The 19,317-nt window shown below is 41.1% G+C and overlaps 1 protein-coding gene across 14 annotated transcripts in view; it reads right to left on the minus strand.

Annotated features, from left to right (window-relative positions):
- Window positions 1-19,317, minus strand: part of LOC310679308 (membrane cofactor protein-like) — a 57,254-nt gene that overhangs the window by 22,516 nt on the left and 15,421 nt on the right. For all 14 annotated transcript variants that reach the window (XR_014512193.1, XM_083444409.1, XM_083444412.1 and 11 more), the window contains 3 exons: window positions 6,243-6,428; window positions 1,805-1,901; window positions 41-126 (listed from right to left, as the gene is read on the minus strand). Coding sequence is in view for 13 of the 14 variants with exons in the window: in XM_083444409.1 (XP_083300535.1) it covers window positions 41-126; window positions 1,805-1,901; window positions 6,243-6,428 (369 nt within the window). In the remaining variant the exon portion in view is untranslated. The remainder of the gene's footprint in view (window positions 1-40; window positions 127-1,804; window positions 1,902-6,242; window positions 6,429-19,317) is intronic.

Consider the following 19,317-nt stretch of genomic DNA (forward strand, 5'->3'; position numbering starts at 1 on the left):
AGATTAACCTTAATAAGCTAGAATTAACAAATCATCTTACGTTGGCAAAGTGGAAGATCTCTATTCCAAACAACTTTGCTGTCTATAAGGGAACATCGAAGAGTATTTTGGCCTATTATTCTGTACCTAAAGGGAAAGAGAAACCTTATATTTTAGTGCAGAGGGTGTAGGTGTGCAGATAGAGGATATATCTTAGCCAGTACATATACCTTATTTAGACTATACTCTCCCCTACAGTGTCACAATTCTGCTAGTTGACACAAAAAGAAAATAATGGAACCAACCAACACCAGTTCAAAAGCAAAAAGAAACAACACAGCAGCACGAATATTAACAGCAGTAGTATTAAAATCTGTTCAAGTAATATTCAATGAAACCTGATTAAAAAGTCTCTGTTACAAAAATATGGTCAGGAGACGTTTCCTGAAGAGAGGATTCCATAGATGGGGTACTGCAACTGAAAAGTCTTGTCTCTGGTTGCTGTCAGTCTAAATTGAAACAACCTAGCAATTCACTTCACTTCACAATACAGAATTTCTTTTTTAAAAAAGAGTGCTCAGATAAAGTCATATCAACATAAAAACCTTGATAGCTTGGATGACAGGCTGTAGTGCTTTCATAAGAGAGCCTGGGCTTTCTAATTTCAATATAGTGCACTTCCTCGGGTCAATATGAACTACTTGAAATACAATTCAGGTATCTAATGAGGGTTTTGCACTGCGCTATGATGGGGAGTGGAATGTCACCTTAAAAACAAAGGGGAGCAGTAAAAGCAGGAATTCATTATCTTTTAAACATGTATTATTTCATTAAAACTATGCGAGTCCCCACCCTTGATCACCATAAAAAAAAAAAAATCACAATACCAACACCACTATCTATAAAACCCATCATTATTTTACCATATTGCAAGGGGCAGGGCTGTGACTGTGAAAGTGTGGGTTAAACAAGCCCTGCAACATATTCTTATATCTATTTTGCTATTTTGCTGGAGAAAGGGAGAAGTTAAAGTAATACATGACAACCCTGAAGTGTAGTCTAATAATAAATTATTATTAATTAATTATTATTATTATTATTATTATTATTATTATTATTATAGTCTAATGGTAATGGTGCTATTCTGGCGTATTGTTTTTCTGTGAAGTGAGCTGTGAAGTGGCTTGTAGCAGCAGTGCAATCACTTAAGGGCTGCAAGGAGCAAATGGAAACAGGGAAAGAATTGAGGATTTCAGTAGTGATTGGAAAGACATTCAGATGCCATCCAACCATAGAAAGACAGCGGTTCTGCCAAATGAGAATTATGGGCAGCCCTGTTTAACCGGGGTTACGTTCCAAAGCACTGTGCATGCTGGTTAAATCATGTATAATTAAAACCCATTGGAAAAAACCTGCAAACACCCTGCTCCACCCCATGATGTTTCAGTGACATCTTTATGATGTTTTTGCAGGTCACTTCCAGGTTTGGCGCAATGTGCATATTCACAGTTGCTCCCATATTGAATGTGCATAAACAGAGGGCTGCCTGGAAACAAAATGAAAAATCTGAATACAAATTGCCACTGTTTAGGTAGTAAAATCAACCAGAAACAGTAGATCTGTTCCCTCTTTATTAATTTATTTGGAGCATTTACTCCCCTCCATACCCTCTCTGTGGACACCCATGATTATAATTATAAGATAGAGCAGATTTTTAAGAGTACAGCAATGCTTAATATTGTAGCGGTTAATATGTGTCTGTCACCAACCCCTCCCAGGAGTTTTAAACAAAGCAAGGTGTTACAAACGTTGACTTAAAACTTACCCCTCATTACAGCCTAGAGTTATTTCATCACCTAATCGCAAGTCTTTTGCCTTTACTATTCTGCCATTCTCAAGAGTTATAGCAGGACATAGCCTTCCTAAAAGAAAAATCAGAACAAGCATTAGCACATGAAACCTTGATTCATTCATTCATTTTTTTAAAAAGGGTATCCTATAGACAGATTAGGGACAGATGGGGCTCCTCAACCTTGGAAGGTAGCCCATCTAGGAGAAGGAAAGCTAGGAGAAGGAAAGCTCCGCTGCATTGCAGGATATCTTCAGGAGAAGAAAAGGCTAAGGAGTAAATCCTATATAGAGTCCCAAAGACGGTTGGATGGCGCCTTGTAAGCCTCTTGAAGCCAAGCTGGTGCCAAACAAATTGCTCCGCTTTCCTTTCGACCACATTAATGAGGCCAAAAGTGGGCCAATAGAAATAATAATAGTCAAAAAAATAAATAGAGGAAAAAGTCTGGCCTACATATAGAGCGTTGTTAGAGGAGAAAGAAGGAAAATTGAAACTTAAAAACTGAATTGGACTCATTAGCAGGTTTTGAGTAAACATTTACAAATAACAAAATTTATATAAATTATAAGATTAAATATAAAAAATGAATGGAAAGGAAATAAGCAGGATTTGATATTGAAAATAAACTAGAAAAAGGAGGTTGAGGGAAGTTGGGGGGAGGGGAGGGATAATTTGGGATTGGTGAATTATTATATCAGTTATAATGTAATTTGGGGGGGATGGAAAATGTAAAAAAAATTTTTTACATAAAAAGAGGCCAAAAGTCTTGTGGGCTCCCCAGCACATCCTTACACACCACCCAAGCCTGCATCCGTAGGAGGTAATTTGGGTGCTGCTCACATCTCTTGAGACAGATGGATGCCAACAACACTACATGAACCATGGTCATTTCCAGATGACCTGTTAAGAGTATTCATGCTTTTTTTGTGTGTAGAGAGGTTATACAACATTGTGTCAAAAAACTGTTATATCACAATCTTCAGTACATTTTCCTGTCACACACTTTACTGCAAGAAGCCTATTTTTTAAAAGCAGCAGGTTTGCTGCACAAAGACACCAAATACACTGTGCTGTCTGAATTTGTGGGTATTAGATTGGATCCCACCTGCAAAATAGAGACAGTCTGGAATTGCTCTTGAAAATACTATCTTCTCTAACAGGTATCCAGTTTTATTGGTTTTTCATAATAAGGTCATCTGTTGGCTGCATCCGACCTTTAGGATTGTTTCTTTTCTTCGTCATGAGTTGAAAGCAGCTGAAAGATCATTTCTTCCCTTAGTGTACGCTTATCCTTTTGTCACCTCTGGCAAATAGATGTTCTAAGTTTTGTTAATGCTGACACTGTCTAGTATCAAAAAAGAAGACAGCTGAGATAATTAAAAATTCTCTTTTTTGGACTACAAAGTTGTAATACTGCTTCCATACCCTTGTGTTTATCTCAACTGGTTAAAACTAAGGTATTTTGTTCAAATAAATTTAACAGTTATACTTTAATTAATTAATTAAATTGATCTACCAGCCTTCATATGAATATGACAGGGCAGTTAAGTACAGTACTTTTAAGTACAGTAGTTTTGTGTGCCTGCTAGGCTACTGTGCACTTATATTCTTAAAATAATGAAGTCAGATCCAATAAGAAAATATTGTGCATATTTTCCAGTCAGTCCACCTCATGCGTAGAATGTCAGTCCCCTCCCCCCCCCTTCCTTCAACTTTTCAGAAATTTTACATCTCCAGCCATGGTGGGGGGGGGGAATCAGGCTGGGGCACCATCTAGTCATTATTTTAGGTTGAGGACCTCCAAAATGCTAAATACACAAGATCCTTCCCACCCACTTAAGGAAAACAGCTGTCGTTGCTGACACCTCTCACCATCATGATATCGTAAGAATCATAGAATTGTAGAGTTGGAAGGGACTCCAAGGGTCATCTAGTCAAACCTCCTGCAATGCAGGAATCTCAGCTAAAGCATCCAGCTAAAAAAGATAGTTCAACCTTCAGGTCCAGTTTAAACGTCTTAGGAAAGAGGTTGCTGTAGCAGCTGCCTAATACAATTTCTATTCACTATTTATTTACAGCTAATTGTTGTCCACGGAAGCTTACTATATATTTAATATAAAAACACAATAAAACAGAGAAGACTCACTAGGACAGGGCCAAGAGGTATATCGGTTTTACCCTCATTCTTAGATGTTTTGACAACTACTCTGCTGCTGAATCTCCTGGCCTGGAAATGGGTGCTAAAGCAGCCAGATATAAGTCCCTTATAGGCCAGGCATTCCCACAGGTCTGGAATTGCTGCTGATGTCTCTCACAGCTTTGGGCTGTGTCAATGAGGTGAACCAACTATTAACTACTGGTTAATTTTTTGCTTTTATGAGGAAAACTCTGGTACTTGGAGAAATTAAATAGGAAAAAAGGTTTTATTTTACAGAACAAAACTAGTAAATCTTTCAAGAAGCAGACTATTTATATTTATATTAAATTTAGTGGATGTTATAGGCTTCCATACAAGGTGGCAAACACACAGCTTTTTTCAGTTATTTCACTTCAGTTCCTTAAACTTAATTGTATAGATGTTACAGGCTTAGGTCTTAATACTTGGGTTCTTTGACAAGGTTTCCCAACCTTTTATAAATCACATTCCTGAGGCTTCTTACTGAATGGAGACCCAAGTAGAGTGTTCCCTAAAAACTCTTTCTCCTGTCCCCTATTCAATTTCCCAGCTTTTCTCTTGTCTGTATACTCCTAAAAAAGGCACTTATCACTATCTTTCAAACTAAGCTCAGAGACTTCCTTCTCTGGCTACAGATATGATCCTCAGAACAGATCCCTCTCACACAGCTCAGGAGTTATGCTCCTATCCAGCAAAACACAAAGAACATCAACTCTCAACTGCCTTTCCTTTTCCCTCCCAAAGTGCTGACTCCCCCTCCCTCAGGCAAGCTGCACCTGCAGCCAGCACCCTACAAGCTACACCACCCTGGTGGAATTTCGCAGCACTGCATCACCACGCTGGTCTTTCTGAGCTTTACGTCACAGTCGTATACTATAAATACATGACACAGCCTCCTCAAAAATCCAATTAAGGTGTGTTAGGTGGGCAAGATAGGGACTTAAGATCAGATAGAGAAGGAAATGAGCAACAGATATGAGGTACTAGTGAGTAAGAGGTTGTTCAGAACATAACAAGGAGCAATAAATTCCTACTGGTTAATTGTATGTTAATTGAGCAACTTTATAAATTTGAACAGAATTAGTCACATGAACAAAGCTTTGGAAAATAAGATGTTATAGCTAGTTAAAGTTATTTAATATGGCTTAACAATCAGAACAGTATATCAAACATGTTGACATCTCAAGGCCAGTTTTAAGCCTTTTTTGGGACAATCTCATCTTTTATATATTTGGATTGCTTGAAGCAGAACCCTCATCTATGTGTAATCATTGTTAAATTTAAAAGGGAATACTTCAGAGATATGCAAGAAAAATGCATTTGAATGCAGAATGTGGCAGTGAATAGAGAACAGGAGCCTACCATTACATCTAATTCTAGAACTAGGAAGGACATATCATGGTTAACGTAACACAAGTTCAGTTTAAACACAAGGAAATACTTTTCTGTGCATGGAACTTTGGAATCAAAATAAATAATGGCCAACAGTGCAAAGGACTAGAAAGAAACAGCATTAGAAAGAACAAATGGGACCAGCTACAACAAAATGCTGTGATATTCCGTCACCTTCCAAGAGAAGGTTTGTAGACAGCCAGTCAGGCCCTTTCTCCACCAAACAAATTCATCCTCTCCATTCAGTTCCCGCCCTCAGCTGTTAGCCAACCACCTGATAACCACCTTATCAGCTACTTTAAAATGAGGCTGCATTTTAAATTGCATTTTAACCTGTATTTTAAATTGGGTTTTTTTCTTTTCTCTCCCCCCCCCCTCTTTTTCCCCTATTATGTTTTTACTGTGATTTTATTGGTGTTAGCTGCCCTGAGCTCGGCTCTGGCTGGGGAGGGCGGGGTATAAATAAAATTTATTATTATTATTATTATAGTTCATGTTCCATCTTCATCAGGCTATTTTTGCCTCTTTGGTTTCTTAAAAGTTGTTATTTGGTACTTCTGCAAACTTTGGGGTTCCTCCCAGGATGCTATTTCTCTGTTCTTGTTTCTTAGAAGCACCGCTGTGACTACTGTCCCAAGGGCATCCACCACCTAAGTCCACCACTGGGAGGAGTAATACTTAGAATATTCTAGTTTCCCAATTTAAGCCCTCAACATACTACAATAGAAAACCCTTCTGTATTATTTCCTAACTTTTTGAAGTGTCTGGATCTCCTCTAATCCACTGCTCTGATCTAAGGTGGCTGTTCGATGGTTTTACATATTCTGCAAAATAAGTGAAACTCACCTTGACAAAACTTTGGATTTTCTGTTGACCATTTTGAAGTGGCAAGACACGTAACAGAAAGAGTCTGTCCAGGAATAGGCTCATAACCTGGAATGCAACGGTACTGCAAAACAGTCCCAACAGGATAACTGTCTTTTGCATCACCCCTTACACTTGCATTAGGTACACTTAGATGGGTGCAATCACCTGGAAATAAAAATTGATAGGAAGCTTAGAAGCTATGGGAGCAAAGTCAAAGTTCATTGTAGCATTGAACACTGGATGATTCATAAAGAAATGTCTACAACATTTTCCTCTAATGGGATCTAATGGGAGCCATGTCCTAATAGATTCCTGGATTTCATTTACAGAGCGCTGTTGGAACAAGACTGGCAACAGAAAGACTTAAAGAGCAATCATAACCATAGCTACCTGGAAGTAAGCCCTACTGACTTCAATGGGGCTTGCTTGAAGGTAAGTGAGGATAGGACTGCAGCCTTACTGTACTGGGCCAAAATCCTGAAAGATGAAGGGGACTATCCACTGAAGCATGTTTTATATCCCATTGCACACACTGCTTGTGAGTCTAGTGTCAGGTTGCCAAAGAATTACATGCTTTTCAAAAAGGCAGTAGCTAGCTGAAATGCTTTAAGAAAGAAAGAAACGTATTTCATCATACATTAATAACTATTTTCTTCACAACAAATTTACTAGAGCTGTAAGCAATTAACTATTGCAGCATTGGGGTTTTTTTAAGGATCTTGAGTTGATGAAAACATTAATTAATTTTGCAAATTCTTACATCTATGTTTTCTTCCTCCAATCCTGTGATGCAATCATGACAAATCCCCCACAAAATCCTAGTTCATTTGAAACCTTGCCTGTGACCTTTTGGTTGACCCTAAAATACATATATTATTGCCAAAGTATGGCCTTCAGCTTTTCAAGAATTAATGCACAATCCTCTTATTGGAAGTGAGGCGATGTACAAAAAACATATTTACCCTCAGCGCTTCATACTTGGCTATTCCTGCTTAGGAAGTTTTGGAAGCAACAATGACATCCTTAAATTTTAGTGACATATAATGCACCAAATAAATTTACATGTTTTGTAGTAACTGCCAATGCCATTTGGAATGTTAGGTCACTGTTTCACAACTACTTCAAGTCCATGCAATAAAAATTGTATTCAAAGAGACAGCAAAAGGAAACAAACACATAGTAGACAAATGTCCAGCACATGTCCAATTTGCTTATAGAGCATGCTGCAATGTTCAAATCAAGGTGTGTTGTGAATACCATGGATGCTAATTTACGACACAAGCTCTTGCATCAGGTAGGCAGGCTGTCGCTTTTTTATTAAGAGCCCTCCCCTGCATGCAGTGATCTTATGTGGCTCTGTGTCTAGCACTGCCTGGCTGCCTGCCTTAGTACTGACATCATTAGTCAAGGAGGCTCCCTGTTATTTGCTTTTGACTCTTGAAAACAGTACAAGATAAAGGAAGAAGAAAGCAAAAAGGACCCACAGCAAGGTCAGGGAAGCTCTGGGCTTGTCCAAAATTGCAACACATTATTCATATGCCCCAGCAGCATGTCAAGAGTACCGCATCCAGTATAGTTAAAGGTCTTATGGCCTGGAAAAACGGAAGATTTAAGGGGAGACGTGGTGGCTGTTTCCAAATATCTGAAGTGCTGTCACAGCAGAAGGCGGAGCAGATCTTTGTTGCTCCAGAAGGCAGAATATGAACAAACACGTGGGAATAGTAAAAGAGCAAAGTTCAGGTAAACATAGACAGGCTCCTAGTTCCCTCCTGCGCTGGACGCGGGAATTGCCTTCGCCATCCCCAAGAAAGCCTTGCTTCGCCCTCGGACATGATTCGGCTCTGGAAGGAGACGGCATCCCGAAGCCCCCCCCGCCTCACCTTGAACTCTGGACAGCGAGGAAAACAGCAGCAGCAGCGCTAACGGAAACCGCCCCCTGCCTGGGAAGCCGGGAAGAGGCGCCATCGTACAAGAGAGAGAGCCCGGAGTCAGAGAAAGAGAAAGCGCCGCCGCTGCTCCCTCCGCAGCTGAAAAGCAAAGCGACGGAGCGGGCCCAGGAAACGACTCGACGGGAAGGGAGAGGCGGCGGCGCGCTTTTCCGGCCAAGGGGCGTGAGCAGCGGCGGCGCCTCAGTGGCTCCGCCGAGAGGAAGGCGGGGGGGCGGAGCCACAGGAGGAACCGCCTCCGCCGTTATCGGTTCCCGGTATTAGCTAACGCCCCAAGGCTGCCGCGCGCGTGCTGGTTGGAGGTTGCGGGCAAGAGCGCGCTCGGGATTGGCGGGTGGAAAATGTGAGCGAAACCATAACTGAGAGGAAACTAACTTTCGGATAACAGCCGCGTGATGAGTCTGCTCTCTGACCCCTGAGGAGAAGAGATAACGGGCTCCGCGCATGGCAGCCCAAGCTGGGGCGTGTCCAGCTGCTCCTGGTGTTGGGACTGGGGGACCTCGAGGGACCCGAATTCATTCTCACATAAGCTGTAATTCTCAGAGTGGTTTAACAATCAATCCCACTTCCCAAGAAACCCTGGAAATTAGCACTAGGAGGGGAATAAGAGCCTCCTAACTCTCAACACCCTTCCCAACTACATATTCCATGACTGTTTAAAGTGTTATTTGTTGGCATCCATCTGCCTCAGGTGACAATGGAGGAGTGTGCCCTTGGGGGTGAAGTCAAAGTGCTGGAAGGCTGCACTGCCTGCCTATGCTGGAGTAGAGTATGATGCAGTAGAGACATGTTTTCTTGCATCTGGGGCAGATGAAGGCATACTACTTTAAATGTATAGTGCAGATAGGACCTAAGTGAACCCCAGAGCATTGCACCTCTGGTATCATTTCCAAACAGAGTCGCCCTACAGGGCCCACCCAGGCCTGGTATGGCTCGGCTACTGCTATGGTTTCAATGAAGCAAATATGTCAAGCTTTTGTAATTCTCCTGTTCTCTTCATTAGTTTGGCTTAGAAGAGGATTGGGCAATTCTGACTGCCGCTATCCATCCACAAGCACGACCTCTGCAAACATATGCACACAATCTGGCATCCATCTGTCTCAAGAGGCAATGGTGTGTGCCTCCAGGCGTGAAGCCGTCTGCTGCATTAGCAGCACCAAAGTGACCCCCCAGGGCAGCCTGGGCAGTGTGTATGGAGGTCCTGAGCTGCTTAGACGATAAGACCCCATCTTGGTCACGCTGATAATGGTCTAAAGGAAAGCAGTGTTTTGTATCAACTTGGCTGCAGGAGTTGTCAGAAGGCGACGTACAAGGCACCCTCCAACTGTCTTAGGGATTGTACTACATATTTCTGTAGTGTTTACTCCTTAACAGTTGTAGAGTAAACAGTTGGTCCCTTACCTTTCTCGCCCCGACCTGGCCACAGTGATCCATGTGACAGTCACCTCCAGGCTTGACTACTGTAATTTGCTCTACGCGGGGCTGCCCTTGAAGCTGTCCCAGAAACTCCAGCGGGTGCAGAATGCTGCAGCGAGACTCCTCACGGGGTCTCTGCCATGGGAGCATATTCACCCAGTGCTTTTCCAGCTGCATTGGCTGCTGGTGGAGTACAGGGTCAGATTGAAGGTGCTGCTTTTGACTTTTAAAGCCCTTCACGGCCTAGGACCCTTGTACCTATGGGGCTGCCTCTCCGGGTATGCCCTACGGAGAGCCTCGAGGTCCATAAATAGCAACACCATAGTGGTCCCGGGCCGTAAGGAAGTTAGATTAGCTTCAACCAGAGCCAGGGCCTTTTCAACTCTGGCTCCGGCCTGGTGGAACGCTCTGCCTCATGAGACCAGGGCCCTGCAGGATTTGATTTCTTTCCGCAGGGCCTGTAAGACAGAGTTGTTCCGTCTGGCCTTTGGCTTGGAGCCAATTTGATTCCCTCCCCCTCTTTCTTTTTTCTTTTCCTTTCTCCTCCTGCGATGAGGCTACATTTTACTATTTTAATGTTTCAATATTTTAATGTTGTATTTTAATCTTGTTTTTAAGTTGTATTCATTCAACTTGTTTTTATTATTGCTTGTTAGCCGCCCTGAGCCCGGCCTTGGCTGGGGAGGGCGGGGTATAAATAAAAATTATTATTATTATTATTATTATTATTATTAACCTTTTTTTCTCCCAAATATATTCCATAAGGCAGTGGAGGTTTAGGAACAGAGTTTTCCTTCTAGATGGTTGATGAGGTTGATGTGTCTCATCTGCCCCCCACTTCCCTCTGAAGCACATGCAGAAACCACCTTCTTGACTGTTGGACCCACCATTGGTGTCATCTTCTCAATCTGCCAGAGCCTGTGTACTTCTCTTTGTCTATCTCAAGTTTCTTGCCAATCCCTGTATGTATAACAGAAGATTCTTTATTCCCTCTTTCCACACTCTGTATACCGCTTTTAGTACCCTTCTTAGCCTTTTGTTGTAAGCTTTCATTTTCTAGTACATAGCTTCTCATTAGTGATGTCTCTGAAACTGGTCAGAATTTTGCTATGGCAGTGGGAGAAAAGCAGGAAGTACAAATGCAACATTGTTCTTCTCATGCGTTTATCTTTCTTATGCATTTATGTTAGCTAACAGATAAGGGGTAATCTGATTAGCTGGATTTGCCTACTTAGGATAGAAAGCAGTATAACTGATGAGGTCAAATTCAATTCCTTGACATAGGGACTGGCATGACAACCACATTCTTGGCAATGCTGCCAAAATAATTGTTGTTACTCCCTTTCCGAAGAACTGTTGCATCATCCAAAGCAAGGCAAGGTATGAAAGCAGGGAATTTTTTTTTAATTGTCTTACAGCCTCACCCACTCTCTGCTTTGCATATATTCATGCCTTTCACAATATGAGGAAATGGGGGATAAGTTTTATAAAGCAACATGAGGAAATAATAAAGAGTATAAATATCTCTAGAAAAAAATTACCAGTCTACCTTTATGTCATGGGTGCTGCTTAAACTGTTCTACCCATTCATTTTTCTAAGGCTGATACCTTCAGCTGCATACCAAACCATTGGCGCTCTCTCTCTATATATATACAATGCACAGTTCTTGTTCGCTCTGTGAACATGAAACAGTAAATATAAGTATTGTCATTGGGTTGTATTTAATACCAGTCCTACTCCAAAAATGATGAACATGATTAACTTAGTTAAATGGGTCTGAGTAAAACTTAGTTATCTTTTAACCCTGAGATCCAAAGCACTTAATGAAATAAAACTTATTATCAGTTTACTTTGAGTAGCAAATAATACCTCTTTGTTGTGTAGCCTAATGGACCAATGTTAAGACTTCCTCTGGGATACCAGGCTTCAAACCTCCATTCGGCATGAAGCTCATTCAGTTCCTTTGGGTAAGGCATTGTAACATTACACCAGGTCCAAATCTCATTTAGCAGTGGGGCTGCTGCTGCTTTGCCTATAATAAGCCTTGTACATGGAAAACAAGCTTTTAAAATAGTGTCTATGCCAAGTTGCCAGGTCACATGACTGAGCTGAACAAGGTAAACAGCCTAAGTCCCCACTCTCTGGCCCTGCCTCAGAATACCCCTTTTGGGGGGACTTACACTGGCTTCAGCGCAGCCAGCTGAACAAGTTACACCAGTGAATCATCTGCTGAACCAACATAGGGGCCTCAATGCTGGTTGAGCCAGGTATCTGTAGCATCCTAAGGTGCTTTCCCTGGCAGACCTTGCCATAGCACTGCCCACCTAAGTCACTCTTTCGCAACCTAACCTACAGATAATGTGAGATAACCATATATTAGCATCTTGGAAGAAGGATCTTGATTTAATATGCTGTAAACCGCTTTGAGATTTTTCTTAAAAATATAAAGCAGTATAGAAATTAAATAAATAAAATAAAATAAAAAGGGTGGGATAAAGTAATGAGCAATAAATGAATTATCACCCTGAAGGTCTATTGGGACATCCAGATTTTGGATAATCAAGAGAATTCTTCAGATATTTTGCTCTTTCCTGGAGCGTAACATTTTAGTTCCTCAAAGCAGAACCATTTCATTGTGTTGTTGTGGTAATTGCTACAAAAGTATTTTAAATAAGGTGAGAGCAGCTTTTCATCTTTCTAAATCCTTCACCTTTTTTAGAATGCTGAAATCTCATGGTGAAAGGAATTGTTCTGTTCATTATGAAATTAAGTCTAGCATCTTATGGGATTAATGAGTAATTTGTTGACACCATTATAAACTCAGGGAGTTTCCCCATGCTCCCAAATCAAATCCTGTATATAATGTTTTTAAAGGAAAAACGGAATAAAAATGTAAAAAGCTCCCCCCACTCAGTTCACTATATATTTTCTCCTCCAGCACACGCACGCACACACAAACCCTGCATAAACACAGGAAGGCTGAAATTAGGGTGAAGGGAGGCTGCTTTATTGTTACTGAATAGTGCAGCGGGCAGACCAGATACACACATTATTTTTGGAGAATAATACTTAGGGAGATTTTTGCCTAAGGAAAATCACTATTGTCAGCTGCCCATAGGCACAAATGAGTAATTTAACCCTCCCATGGTTAATCTATTTCCACATAAACTAGCCCATAATGATTTTTAAAGTAAATATAGTTTATGACTTAAGTGCTGACTTCAGAGAGACTACCTCGTGGCACTGTAGAGGATGTGATTTCCTTTTATAAAACAAACAGTCTGATTCTTTTTATTGGATAGACTATTTTAAAAAATGATGTTATCTTTGTGAAATGTTCAGTACGGATGGGCACAGTACTGATGTCATGAAAATACTCAGTTCCCACACCCTTTCCGCTTTCTGACTTCTTCCTGTGGTTGCTGAACAGAGTACTCTATAGCTAATAATATATTAGCAATTGAAGAACACAAATGGATGTATTCACACCTGCCTTTTCGAACTGCTTACTCCTGCATTAAGTTCAGCAGTAAAGTACTTCACTTCTATAATATTTGTTTGGCTTTCAGTGGAAATCAATAACTTCCTTTTTACTGTAATGCTGTCCCCATGCTAACAATAACAGTGACTTTACTTCCTGGTTAGAAGCCTTATTACTTGCTACAAAAATGCAAAGCAATGGAGAGAAGACACTCAAGTGAGGATAAAACACCCCTTTATATCTTGCTTGCGTGAATGGGCAATAAATAACTAAATAAACATGTTGTGGTGCTGTGCATTTGACCCCACCCCTGATGATGTGCAGTTCCTCCTGGCCCCACTCCAACCTGAAGCAGGGAAGCCCTTATGCCTTTTCTATTCTGAAGAATCAGCCCAGGCCATACCCTCTCCAAGGCTAATGCTTCCTCCCCAGCTCTGCTCTGCGCAATCTGATAGTGCTTTTGCCTGGCTGGAACGTGATCTTGAACTGTGATAACGCCTCGTTTGCTTGGATGGAGGGCAGAGAGATGCCCTCTAACTTTTGCGTGGCCGGAAAGTACCCTATTGTAAAATGTTAGAGATACACCAGTTGCTCCATCTCCTTTACCTCTTGTCCCACCCACCATTGGCATGTAGCAATTTGTCAGGGCTGAGGCCAATGGTTATTACATTTACCTTTTTACGTTGTTGCCTCCTGAATTGGGAAAAGGAAATCTAAAATATCTTGGAGGTATGAAAAAAAGAGGAGAGTTCAGGTTATTCCACCAAGCGGGCTATTCCACTATGACAAGGCCTTCCATAAGAGGGCATCCAACAATCGCCATGCCAGGTGGAATCTACGTAACACTGTTTTCTGGCTTAAGCTGGTGGACCCCATATCAGGGAGAGGTCAGAGGGCCTTTAAACAAGCAAGCCCTGCTTCCAAGCGGGACCCCTTACACCATGTTTGCTGAAAGTCTAATCAGGAGGCCTGCCAAAGACCTCAATGTAAGGTCATGCACGCGTGTGAACTTTGCTTCGCTCTCCACTCTCAACCCACTTGCACCTGTACTCTTGCCCCCCACAGCTTCTTTTGAGGACCCTGGGGCTATGGTCCTGGGGGGACCAAGGAAGGATACTGGCACCGTGCCCCTTCCACTGGTGTGGGAGAAAAGGAGTAATCACTCACCCAAACCTCAGGTTCTCCCTTGACCTCTCTCCAGTACACCCTGCTGCCTTGCACTTGCTTCTGTATTTGTTCCCAGAAGGCAAGTGGTGGGTTACCTTTGGGAGGGCTTTACCAAGGGTCTTCACATACCAGGTATTGTGCAGGTATTGGAAGTGTCAAGCCATAAAGTGGTTCAAGAGCTACCCAAAATTGCCACAGCAAAAATAAACAAGGAGCTAGTGGCCAACTGGATTGTGGGCCCCTTCTCTCATCCAGACCTCCAGGTTTCTCCCTAGCTACGGTGCCCAAGAATGTACCAGGGGAATTCAAGTTAATACACGACCAAGGTTAATACACCACCAGGTTCTGGCAAAAGAAGTGGACTATAGGATAACTGGACCACAAAAGAAGCCCATTGAACAAGAATCATTCAGAACAAGTGATATGTTAAGCCTAGATCCCTTTAAAAGCTTCTTAGGGCAACAGGGATACCTGGATGCATGTTCCAGATGTACCTCACACCCAGGCCCTGGCTATGCCTATTTGGCCAGAACCAGATCAGATGCCTAGCAACTTCATTGTAAACAAAACTGTGACCAGCAGGTTTGCCAATTCTTGCGTTAAGACAATGGCTGAGCTTTTATATGCTCTGATGCACAGAGGAAATCTGTAACCTCTGTGCCTCCACCCTGTTCTTCTCCAACCTACCTTGGCGAGGACGACTAATTTTGCACCACAGCTGGGGTATGTGGAAGAAGACTGGTGGAGGTACAGCAGCTTCAGCATTACCCAAAGTCCAGGGTATTAAAAAAGTTTCTCATCTTGGGCAAACACTTAGCAACTCTAGCCATTTAATATACCCATAAAATTGATCCAACGTTTAAGTTAAATATAAGTCAAATATAGATAAGCTAAATATAGATTCAAAGTGCAAAACTATACACATGCACTCAAAAGTAAGTACAGTGGGCTTTACTTCCAGGTAAAATGGGTATAAGATTGCAGCCTAATGGGTTTTCATTACAACACCATTAAATAGGATGCAGTTTATACTGAATCATTTTCATTGCTTAAACCTAGCACCACGGGGCAGCAACCACCACCTTGTATATATAATTTGATTTGTTGAGAACTAGTGTCAACCTATATCAAAGACTATCCCAATAAGAATTCTCATTGGAAGAAAATTGCTTATAAACTCTATTAATGAGATATAATGTTCAATTGTTTCCTTTCTTAAGGCAGCAGAAAACAGAGCCAAACGTTATAAGCACTTTTCCAGGAACACAATTTTAAAATACATTTAAGTAATCAGGGGTATGATCAGAGGAGATATAGATATTTAGGTGGTCTTGGTTTGCTTCTCTTCCCAAAAAATCCACTGTTGTGGATGTTGGATACCTACTGTTAGTTCTTAAATTACTGCAATAACGTAATGAGTGAGCCTTTGAATTACTCAGAACTCTGCTTCAAGGTGGATATTCAGTAAGGTCAACCAGCCAAAGATTGAGAAGAGAAGAGAAAAAATATGTTTCATGACATATGCCCATGACACACATTTTCCCTTTTCTTGTCTTTAATGAACATTTAAGCCTGAAGACAGAGTTCTAGTGAACCCAAATGCTTATTCCATAATTTGTGATGTTTTAGCTGTTCCTTATGGTAGATGTGCAAAAAAATAGAAATAAATCTTAGATGCCAAGAAATAGGATGGGTTCTTTATTTATACAGTACATCCAATTAGATTCTGTCCAAGACAATAAAAGACTTGAGTATGCAAATCTAAGTCAAAGTTATGCAACATTTAATACTGTAAGTAGGCCTTATCAAACATGCCTTCAAAGTTCAGGGAAATGTTTTTTAGCTAGGGAATATCTACGTTTGCATGCAAAACCAGCTGATACAGGGGTAATCTGTTGCTTTTCTCATTTCTCCTCAACTCAACAGCTCCCTACTGTAGTGCAGTCTAAGAAGAGAAAACATAATATGATCCACAAATTGTATGCAGAAAAAGGAAAATGAAGATTAATCTTAAGTTTTTACTTCCAGTGTTATGCTTGCTAGTTTATTAGCGGTGTACAGATGCAAGATGCAGGATGCAAGATATAGAATCAATCTAGAGTGAAAACATTATGAGGATAAGTATGAATGATTTCGGATTGAAAAAAACATATTTTTTTTGCTACAAACAGGAGATTGTGTATGCAGCCTTGGTCTTTTAAAGCATTCTGTAAATAAATGTATAACCTGCAACTATAGAAATTTTTTATATCGCCAAAGAAACAGGTTTAATGTAAACCGGCTCGTGGGAAAAATTTGTTATTTATGTGGCAACAAGTTTTCTTTTCTTTTCGCTGAAACAGGCTGAACCAACGGAAACATTAAGTTCCTCATATTTAAAAAGCAGTACAAGTAGAGAACATAAAAGATAGCTTGTGCCCTCTATAGGAGGAAACCGGGATTTATTCATTCAACAATGGTCATATCTAACACACTTAGGTAACTCTGTGCTTCTAGTGGTTGGCAAAAAAAATGCTAGCTAGAACACATTTCCCTCCATTTAGCCTGGATTACCCCTTCCAGGAAAAAAAGGATTACTTTTTTTAGTACAGTAACCCATTTGTGCTATCTCACGACCAGTTTTACAATATTAGGTAATGTAAAAGGTCAAGGACCCCTGGATGGTTAAGTTCAGTCAAAGGTGACTACGGGGTTGTGGCGCTCATCTCACTTTCAGGCCGAGGGAGCTGCCTTTGTACACAGACAGCTTTCTGGGTCATGTGACCAGCATGACTAAACTGCTTCTGGCACAATGGAACACCGTGACGGAAACCAGAGTACATGGAAACGCCATTTACCTTCCTGCCACAGTGGTACCTATTTATCTACTTGCACTGGCATGCTTTCAAACTGCTAGGTTGGCAGGAGCTGGGACAGAACAATGGGCTCATTCCGTTGCGGGGATTTGAACTGCCGACCTCCAATCGGCAAGCCTTATCTGGAAGCACCCTAAATCAGTTGTGAAGTCTGTATATCAAGTTATAAATATCTAGGAACAACTTTTTACATAACTATTAAGAGGCACTGGTTTCAATTTTGTCCCAATCTTTTAAAAATATACTTTTATTGTGCTTTCTTATATATTTTTTAGTTTCTTTTAAATGAAATAAACTCAGCTGAATGAAATCAAATATTTGTTCTTTTAAGATATGTGAACTATTAATGAACTTGACTTGATTTATTCTATGAATGTCTTCTCCAGGAGGCTTGAAATGTTACCAAACGAAAACTCGCCATGCAAGAAAATGTGTGTAAAAAATTTATGCTCTTCAAGCTTCTTTGCTCAGCCACCCGTCCCTCATATGTTAAGCAATCATATCTCTTTGTGAAAATCTGCATGAGAATCAGCCAGCTTGCCCAGTATAAAGGCAGCATAGATATACTGTACTGTAATCCCCATAGCTATTTTGGGAAGGGTAGAGGTGCAGGATCATGAATGATTCCAGAGTCAGGAGAACAAAGAGAATCCCTTCTCCCTCCCAAAGTCACAACTGCTACTTAATTTAATTTTCAACATTAAAATGACTTTAAAAATAATACCTTTTGATGCTAAAGTCAGCTGTGCTGTTTCCTATTTCTGCAGACCATATTTCATAAGACTGAATGGTTTAAAGTTCCTTGATTCAAGTGGCTGAACAAGCAAAAGAAAGAGGCAGGCATATAAAGAAGAAGAATGACTAAGAGCACAGCGCTATACATGCTTACTCAGAAGAAAGTTTCACAATCGGCAGTGGTCCTTACTCCCTAAATAAGGTGTTTAGATTGCAGCCTAACCTTTTATTTGCCAGGTTTCAAATACGTACCTCTCTGCTGTGTTGTGTAAACACTATTTTTTGCAGAGGATGAGTTATTCTCATCTCTAGGTCAGGGAATGTATTCCAATGTATCCCGTACAGTATGTTGGATTTAAGAATACTATTACAATGAGTGGCTACAAGCTGTTCTCCACCCCCTGCTTTCTACATGCTTATAAGAAGAAGAAGAAACCCTAAAGCGTCTACAAATGCACAAGAACAGATTAAAAAAAAAGTACGATTGCAACTCCCAGGCATTTGACATGTGTGATTTCAGCTTTACGTGGTTGAAGGACGGCCAGTTGAAATAAAACAAATCAAATGCATGAAAGGCAGAGCTTAAAAGTTCCTTTTGTGCATAGTTTTCCTGGTGTGGAAAGAGCTTTTAAGCTCTCAGACTTGCTTACTGGGCTCCGGGAGAGTCTTGTGAGTTCTTGTGAAAACTCAGACGACCCCACAAGATTTCACAAAGCATCCCAGAGCCTGGTAAGCAAGGCAAAGAGCTTGGACCACTTGCTGCATCAGGTCTAGAAACAGTAAGGATGCTCAGAAGAAGGGGGGAGTCAAGTTTTGTTTTGTTGTACACACCATCCCTCCCCAGATGTGACCCTGACACAAGACATGACTGAACAAAGGTGCTACAGAGAAGAAACTGGCAATGGGTTGGATATGAATATTGTGCTAAACAAGAATTTATGACCAGCTTACCTTCTTCTCTTTTCAAAAACTTTCTTTAGGAGAAAAATACCAACAATAAGAAGAAATGCCACAACCAGAAGTGCTGAGAGATGGGGGAGAAAAGAAGGTGATGGAAACTATAAATGAAGTATTACCACAATGCAAGTGCTATATAGCACTAATTTAATTAGCAGCTCTAATCTCAGGCAACAAATTGGGGAGGAGGAGCATGCAAGCCTGGGCTCACTGCAGCGTGTCCTTGTAATGCTAAACCATGGTTTAAAAGTACATACAAAATTAAAGGTAAAGGGACCCCTGACCATTAGGTCCAGTCGCAGATGACTGTGGGGTTGCACTGCTCATCTCGCTTTACTGGCTGAGGAAGCTGGCGTACAGCTTCCGGGTCATGAACCAGAGCAGTGCACGGAAATGCCATTTACCTTCCCGCCAGAGCAGTACCTATTTATCTACTTGCACTTTGATGTGCTTTCAAACTGCTAGGTTGGCAGGAGCAGGGACCAAGCAACGGGAG

Source organism: Podarcis tiliguerta (assembly GCF_965153285.1).
Source record: "Podarcis tiliguerta genome assembly, chromosome: 6".
Lineage (NCBI taxonomy): Eukaryota > Metazoa > Chordata > Lepidosauria > Squamata > Lacertidae > Podarcis > Podarcis tiliguerta.